This window comes from Ursus arctos, unplaced genomic scaffold (assembly GCF_023065955.2).
Source record: "Ursus arctos isolate Adak ecotype North America unplaced genomic scaffold, UrsArc2.0 scaffold_27, whole genome shotgun sequence".
NCBI lineage: Eukaryota > Metazoa > Chordata > Mammalia > Carnivora > Ursidae > Ursus > Ursus arctos.
The window spans coordinates 35288219-35297180 of record NW_026622952.1 but is presented as its reverse complement, the minus strand read 5'-3'; the positions used below and the strand labels follow the sequence as shown (position 1 = coordinate 35297180).

Genomic DNA, 8962 nt, shown 5'->3' with positions numbered 1-8962 from the left:
TCTGGCTTCCCGAAGCCCTAGACATGGGCAGAAGCCTGGCTCGTTAACAGAAGAGAACCCGCAGGACGGTGGGGAGAGGTGGGGCTGGGGGGGAAGGAGAGGACAGGGTCACTTCTGCTTGGGGGTCTGCTGTCGCCTGACAGCGTGCTGCTAGCTGGTTCTGTGGCTGGCCTGTGTCAATGGAGAAGATCCTCAGGAAGGATCTGGTATCTCCTAGTTTGAGAAAACACTGAGAGCTAGATCGGCTCCCTCGGAAATCCAGATTCTTCCAGGTAGGACTCAGTATCTTGTACTGAACTTGTAGTGCGTGATAGCAGCACAGGGAAGAGTACTTGATAAAGTTTTTAATTACAGTTTCTGTTTCAGCACCTTCCACTGCCCGGAGCAGTCATGTTCCTGAAGGGTGGTATTTTAGCACAGGAATTACAGAAGCCCAATAGGAAACTGTAAACAAGGGTGTATGTCTAGGATCTGCCTCGGACCGCAACGGCATTTGGATGGGTTTTGTAAAATTCCAAACACCCTGAACTCTTTGAATGAAAATGGACCAAAGTGTACAGTTGTATTTGTGTTCTTTATTAGCACACATCAGAAAAATAGCGTTGTATTTAGTGATTTCTCATGATGGTCTATCAAACAGATAGAAAACAGATCACAGGTAGCTGCCATGGAATTTCTGGGTAATCTGAGGTCCCTCCTTCTGTCTGTCCATTTCAAGTACGGGTATTACAAATAGGACCTGCTTTGTTAATTATTTGTCAATCTGAATGCTTTGGAAGCACTTTGAGATCCCAGAATGAACTGGCAAAGTCATGATAGTTTGTTGTTGGCTTTTAATCAAGCTCCAAATACTGCCCATGTTACAAATGGCGACACTTTTCAAAATAGGTTCACTATTGTATTGTGAGCTACACGCCTATAATTTACGTTAAAAACTTTATTTTCAAGTACACTTGGTGGCGATAAGTGGTTTTTATCCTGGGTAGGATTTTACAAAGCTGTGCCAACCTAAAAAAAAAAAAAAAAAAAAAAAAAGCACACAATGCTTTCCTTTTCATCCAACAGGTTTTTCTCCCCATGGCGATTGCGATAGAATTTAAATTTACATCTTCGAGCCGCTGGCTGGGCTCTGAGAAAGGGAGACTTGGGAACAGCTGGTGTTCAGATCATCGTTAGTCCAGATTAACTTTCAATTTATGCCTCCTGAACTTGGGCTTTACGACATCAGAGAAGCACTAATTTGGTATTTTTATCCTGGTTGGTCCCCATTCAGCTCTTCTATTTGTCTTCTCTATTTGATGGCACCCCCCCTTTTCATATGCTCATTAAGGTCCCCTGAGATGTGCAAAATATATAAAACGGAATACAACTTATTGAACAGAACACAGCTCTTTTCGTTAAAATGAAGTCTGGGCTCGGGATGGTAGCATGTGAGTAGAGGCAGAGAGGCCCAAAGTACTTCAAAGCTGGCACGGTCCAGCCTGTGTGTCGTCAGTTACTGGAAACCTAGGATTCCCCAATCAGATTCTTACAGGAGTAAATAGCTTGCTAAATTATGTTTGCCGATCGGCTCTTCATCGGGGAGAACTCTTAGCAGGAATGGGGGTGGGGGAGGGGGGTGGGGAAAGACAAGAAATGTCAACTTCCTTTCGTTGGTAACAAAATCAAGTGTGCTTCAGTGGGAAAGAGAGGAGAGACAGGCTTACATCTGAAAGCGCGATAATGCCGTAAAACAGACCCACGGCCATGAAGAAGTCACGAGTCCACAGGGGCGGTCACTGACACACACACAGAACGCCATGGCCTCGTGTTTACGGAGGTTTTCAACTTTGCTTTTCTGAACAATACACTTTAAACACACTGCTGCCGCTTCATCAAATTTATGGAGGTAGTTCTATGTAAAAATAAAAATTGCCATAAAGTAATATGCTGCATCATAATAATACATAAGTGTGCAAAATGCCGACAGACGGGTTGACCCTTTCAAGTTGAACGCTACACAGAGATTCAACCAGACTCAGTTCTGTAAACCTTTCAGCTGATAAACTCTAAGTGAAGACTAGATAAGCAGCCACGTCACACAAAGCTATCAGTTCAGGGGAGGAAAAGGATGTTGGCAAAGCTCGGCGTGGGCTGAGGGTTCGGTCACCGAGAAGCTCGCCCGCCGACCGAGGACCATCTCGGGTCACATCTGTAACAATGCTTCCCGCCGCCACGCCTCCCCCATCCAGGACTCCTGATTAGATGCAGACGGGGACACTTCCACACGGAACGTCTGCTTACGTCGTAGCATCTTTAAAGCCCATCTTTTCTATGCTAATGGCTCCAGGTCTAAGGGAGTTGTTGTTTTTAAAATCATGTACCCCATAGCATCAGGCAAATAGTATACACATTTTATTTGAATAATGTCTTCTGTAAACCTATTTCTTGTGAAATATTGATAAATTCCTATTTTAAAGCTTCTCTTGAAGGTAATGCTTTCCTTTCCTGTCCACACAGCGTTTGATTATTATAATGGCTACTTTCAGAGGATCAACGAGAGACGATGTATTGTTTCAATGGTTACATTATTTATGTATTGATGGTACGATTCAACACTTGAGAGCAGGTTTTTTTGGGAAAAAAAAGGAATTTAGATAAGAATTTAGCAACCGTATGGTATATAACTCCCCAAGGAAAAAGACTGTGTACAGTCTATTAGATACATTGTCATTCCTCCTGGACATATTTAAGCAATGAGACAAAGAGTGCATTTCTGGGCAATCAGGGCATGCCTTGGAGGAAATAAGGCCTGAGACTGAAAGCCAACTGACTTAAGCATTTTAGTGGTATGGGGTTTACCAAGAAATGTGCTTACGTTTCATTATAAGCACAAAACAAGGAATCTAGACTGAACTCGATGAGTCCAGTTTGACCTAATGCAACTTCCAAATATCTGAAAAAGCATGAGAGAGTATCCATATGTTTCAAGAATCGGTCCAACTCTGTGGAGGGGTGCGTTCTGTAAACAGATCCCTAGTAATTGAACCTACTACTGAAGCAGAGTGTTTCACACATTTTATGCCAATTACCGAAGTCTGAGGTGGAAAGATTTTAGATTTATTTTTGGATATGTATTTTATGGTTAGATGGCTCCAAACATCATATGCCACTAAACTAAACTTTTGGTCAGACCATTTACTTGTGTCATATGTAACACTTCTGCAAGTAATTTTTCATTATCTACACGTTTAGCCCATTGTTCTCATAGAATAAAACGGGGAACTTTGAAATGTCTCTTTTCTGTAAACTTGAAGCTCGATTATTGGTAATCCCTTTGCTGCTGAGTCTTCCTTGTATTCAACATGACATTGTAAACCAAAGCAAAATGTTAATAAACCATTTTGAAGTAAGTTGGGCTTGTAACTATACATCCACCTAAAAACGCCTCCTGAAATTGGTTACAAAGTGTCTGTAAACATTACTCTGGCACAGTTCATGTATGCATAATTGTTACTCTGATAAATTTCAGGGGAGTACAAGCTCGGGTTATACCATACTTGCAGAATGAGCACATTCTGTTGGTAATTACATGGGCACATGTATATTTCTAATCAAAAATTATTTTAAAGTTTTCTCTATAGATATCTTTCCAGGAATAAAAGGCCTGAAGTTCAACTCTCCCTAACTTTGCTCTTTCCTATAACCACTAAAAATGATCTCCCATAGCCTAATTTAGGCATTCTATTTAAAACTACATAAAATAGATTAATGTCCTTCCATTAGAAAGAATAACATCCCCAGGCCTACTCTTCATTTGTATCACAAAGAACAGTTTGCTTTTAAACAAACTAATTATCGTATCTATTATAGTAAGATAGGATCATCCTAAGTGTCACAAGGAGGAAATTATCTTCCTTAAATATTTGATTGACACCGTTAAAGAGTCCACATTTCCCTCTTCCATCCCTTAGCACTGTGCCCCAGCCAGGCTGGGGATCCGCTTCCTTCGTCCACTTCAGAATCAAAGGCCTATATTCCTGTTTGTGATTATGGAAGGTTCAAAATCAGACAAGCATCTGTTACACTTAAAAACAAAATCCTGAAAACAAACACTCCCAGAAGTTCGGTCACGACCCCTTCTGACACACTTCCACAGGCTCCTGCAAAATCGTGTCACGAAAACTCACAGTGAGAAATGACTCGTGCATAAACGATTCACACACAAAGGGCTGGGGTCCCTTCTGGTCGGTGTGACATTGATTTCCCTCAAGGCGGACCCTGGCATTTGACATTTTGTGGTGGCTTACATTTTCTTTTTCTTTTTTTTGGAGGGGGGGGGGGAAGTGTCAAGGATCAGTTCCGTGGCACCCTCTGACCACAGACTGGGAGCAACACGCATCTGTGGCATTTAAAAATGGAATTGGCAACTTCATGACATTGGAATGCATATCACACTTACAGTGTCTAGACTTTCCTACGTATGCTCAGTTACAAGTAGTGAAGCAAAAGTATACATATCACCCCTACTGCTATCCGGTTGCTACAGAGCCATAAATGTGAAAAGCAATACTCTGAAATAAAGATTTTTGTTTTTTGCCCTAGCCTACTTAGCAGCACAGTTTAAGTAAACACAAAAACTGTGGTCGAGATGCTTGTCTTTCCCAAGATGTAAACATCAGTCCCAGTGTCGTAAACTTGGCTGTATCGAATGAGACAGGAGATCTGAGGCAGAACGACCGTCACACACTAGTAACAGAAGCTTGCAAGCAGTTGGAGGGTTTCTGTAATTTCTCAGCTTCGCTGGTTGCGGGGTCCGTGCTTGCTCGGAAGCTGAAGGCCGGGCCGGCTCCACCGTGGACCGGGCTCAAGGTAGCGTTCTGACGACGGTTGCTTTCAACAATGCTTGACGTGTTGGAAGCCAGGCTCTCCCGAGTGCTAAAAGAGTAAAAAGGGTTTGTTTTGTTTTGTTTTAAACATAAATAATTATCTCGTGAGCCCCAGAGGAAGAGCAAATGGTGTAGTTAATGGATTTCCTCTGTTGGCCCATGACGTCATATATACACCAACCTCACGCTGATTATTCACATATGCTCTTCCAGCGTGGGCTCCAGAAGCTTTCGCACATGTTACAATCAGCAGCACCCTGAATGACGGGTTTTCGTCCAGCTAAATGCACTTTAAATGTTTTCCCCTTCCTTTCCCATTCAAGGAAACCGCTTCCAAATTTGATGTGATAACTATCGCGTTCATTTTAGAGAAGAATCCTCTTAAATACACATGTGCGACGATTTCATTTCAGGCTGGAAATTCACTGAATAAATGAATAAACTCAATTTGGCCCCTAATGATTCTGTTATCATTCCTGATTAGCAGATTTTTACTTTGGTGGGCTTCAAGCATGCCGTTAGCTAATTTGCCACGCTGATGGGAATAAAATTCTTAAAACACTTCGCACCTCTGTTTCAAAAGTTAACACTCTCATTGGAAATACATTATATTTTCTGATAAGGAATCTTAGATTTTCCCATTCATTTGTGAAATTTACGTCCTCTCCCCCCACTTTGGGAGCAATATTTTATTTTTCAAGGATTCCTACAGAATAAAGGTGATTTAAAGGCTTTAGTATTTCTACTTCTCTTTAAATTTTTCTAAGTTAGAAACTCATGAATTTGTTTCATGGCTCCAAGAGATTCAGAACATTAACATTTTAAATGTGTAGAGCAATAGTGGAATTGGAAGGTTTCTTGGCCTGATTGATAGGAACTGAACAGGTCCTATGTTCAAAGTCCTCAAAATGGGAGTAAGAAACTTAGTTTACAAAAAGATTGAAGAAACCACACTGAAGCTCAAAACATCCACCCACCCGACTGGACAGATTCAGCATTGAGGCAATATTCTTTGAGAGCTGGCCCCCCCATCACCGATTTAAGCCTGCTGAAACTAGTCAGCAGGCCAGACCACTGCAGTGGACATCCTCGCCACCTCTCTTTCATTCCCATACTAAATTAGAAGCAATTTGTCTAAACCCTACACAGTTTCTCCTGCTATCGGAGTGTAGGGTGTTCCTGTGAAATCTTTCGTAAGATAGATTCGTAGCGGAAAGAATATTCTCGTGCTTTCCAAACATTCGCCATTAATGCCACTTTGTTTTTATGAAAGACCTACATTAGTACCTGTTTTCTGCTAACTGAAAGAAATCAGAAGATTTTTGGTTTCACAAAGAAAGCTGTTACTAATGTTGGGTCTTTCGTAAAAGTGAAGGGATGTTAACACGAAGTTTCAGAAAGCGGGGGATGCCTGTACTTTGTTTGGCAGAACTTCCTTGATAGTGGATTATCTCATCCTAACCCTGTGGCCTTGAATTTGCTTCTCATCCAGGAGCCAAGAGGTAATTATTTAAAAGGAAGTTTGTTCATCGGACTACCAAAGACAACTGGGTATTTCTCGACGGCAAAGGGCACCTCCAGAACGTTAATGCATTTATAGAAATAAGTTAAGTTCTTTCATTGTGCTTACGGTAGATCTGAACCTACCTAAAGAATACCCCAAAACATTATCACTAAGCGATGTTAAGCGCTAGACTCACCTACTTACCTGCCTTACACCTTCCCTAAGAAAATGCATCCGTGGCTTGCCAGCACCACAGCTGAGGCCCAGGGTCAGGCGGGGGAAGGAAGAAGGGCAATCAACATGTAGACCCCCAACGATTGTGTGACACGCTCCTTCGGTTTCACTCTTAATCGTGAGAGTAACTTTTTACAGTATTTGATTTCCCCATCTCCAAATTGAGGAGAGTTACGAGATCTACCTACTCCCAGAGTGACTGTGGAGAAGTACGCGTCGATGAACCTGTACACTGGAAAGCTACATACGTTATCACTGTTTTGGTTATACATCGGGCATCGCACATCGGGCGTCTAATGGATGAAGGAGCTGCTATGAGTTGGTTTCAGAATCCGTGTCACTAATGACACCTTTTCTACGGAAAAATGCATTTTAGGGTCCAAAGACCTTAAACCCGCTTAAACCTTTGAAACCAGCTTTTGAGGCCCAGGCTTCACACTCATCAAGTACCCGCTGTATGCCAGGCACTGTGCCAGGCACTGTGCACACACATCACCGCAAAACATCGTCTAAGTGGGGAGCTGTCCGTGCTCTAAGATGCATCTGACCACCTCTGGCCAGACTCATTCACAGTGATAAATACATACCGTGCTCCAGCTTCTCCGAAGGATATATTTCGTTACCGTGTAACGAGTGCAGGGTTCTGGGTGTGATGACGAAAAGCTAATGCAGATAGAGCATCAGCGGAACAAATACTCCCCTGATTTAGAAGTTCTTAGCTTTCTTGGAAAAGACACCCAGTGGAGCGCAAGCTTAGCAATAAGAGGTCAGGATTTTATAAGCAGAAAAAGTGAACGGAGCAGGGGTGCCGCTCATCGTTCCGGATGCGCGTGCTTCCCTCGGCCCCGCGCTCCCACGCCGCGCGCTCACCCTACACGAGGCAGGCCCGTCCCTGGCAGCTTTGCTACCTCGGATTTTCACACCGTGTTTGTCAACCAGCGTTTGGCCTCAGATTGGGAATCGCAGGCTTTTCAGGTCAAGATTTCTCGTGTTCAATATGAGATCTCGGAGCATGGGTGAAGCTTCTACCTTTTTCCTTCTCAAAACCCTTTAGGTCCCAGCGAAAGGGACTGAGGAACTTTGGGAATGTGACTGAACGTGGCTTCTGAGCCTGCGCAGAAGGCGGGGAGTGTGGAGATCACCTTTCTGGGTCGTCGTTGTTGTTACTGGATCTTAGTCGCAGTGGAATATGTACTGAAACACTCGAATAAACGGCCCACTTAAGGTTTGTATCTCACGGCAGTGGAGAAGTATCGGCCTGATAATGCGATTTGGCTGAAATACTCCTCATGCTGGAGAATAAAACTCCCCGTAACTCAAATATTCTCCTTCATAGACCATTCTCACGCATCAGAAAACAACGTAGTTGATTAACTGAGGTGTACTGAAAATACAGCTTAAAAACAGTTGTGACCTAATTTCTAACCAAAGGATATTAAATATGAAAGGGGCAAAATTAGGAATTGTTCTGCAGATTATCTAACTGCATGAAATTTATGGGCGATCTGCATATTCCTATAGAGAAAATTCTACCCAACGGTAGTGGACAGACACGTAGCTGAATGTGAGAAAGCTGTCTCCTCAGAACCATGTTGCCTCTTACCGTGACGAGGCGCTTAACCTTAAGCACCTTATTAAACAAATGAAAGCAAACTTACTCCAAGAAATAATCCCATGCATAAATTCTACATTCTGCATCCCAAATTTAGAGATAAAACAATACATTCTGTGGCGAGACTGATTCAGCTATTTCATGAGTATTTGTGTTTATTTGTCCCCAAACAAACAAAACCTCTTTCAGTATCATGTGGTGGTAGGTTGTTGAGTTAGAACCCATTAAACTACTCTCAATGTCTCCGTAGCAATTATGTGGGGAGCCCCGCAGCCTCCCTCTGGCGAGGTGCAGGACCCAGAGGGCACGGGGCAAGGTCAGAAACTGGTGTGCAGAGCACGAGGCACGCAGAGTCTGCATAATAAGAAACAGCTGAACATAAGGTACAGGCGGATAAACCACACCTTCCATAAGCAATGGTTTTGAACGTCTACCATCAATTACAGACCTTCAATTATGCCTCTCTGGTATCCACTGTTAGAAATTCAAGAGAAAAAAAAGAGCAGAAGAGGGAAATAGAAAGAAAAGGATATATGAAAGAATTGGTAGACAAGATTTGAGTTAGGATTTTAAAAAAAATATTTAGTGAAAGTTATTTTGTAGGAAAGTCACTTAATAGGCCAGTAGTTTTTGGACTGAGTGCCACGGCTCCCTGGGGTAAGTCAGGGCTTCTTGAGGGACAGGCAGAGGAGACATGGGGCTCCTGGCCTCACACCCACTTTAACCAGAGCACCATCTCTGTGC

The 8962-nt window shown here is 42.8% G+C and overlaps 1 protein-coding gene across 5 annotated transcripts in view; it reads right to left on the bottom strand.

Moving 5' to 3' along the window:
- Window positions 1-1046: 1046 nt before the first annotated feature.
- The window catches only part of STOX2 (storkhead box 2), a 209027-nt gene continuing 201111 nt past the window's right edge, over window positions 1047-8962 (bottom strand). For 4 of the 5 annotated variants that reach the window (XM_026508571.4, XM_044387593.3, XM_048226227.2 and 1 more), the window contains one exon: window positions 1047-4917. In XM_026508571.4, coding sequence (XP_026364356.1) covers window positions 4722-4917 — 196 coding nt within the window. In that variant the 3' untranslated portion in view covers window positions 1047-4721. The remainder of the gene's footprint in view (window positions 4918-8962) is intronic. The other variant, XM_026508573.4, reaches the window with a different exon arrangement.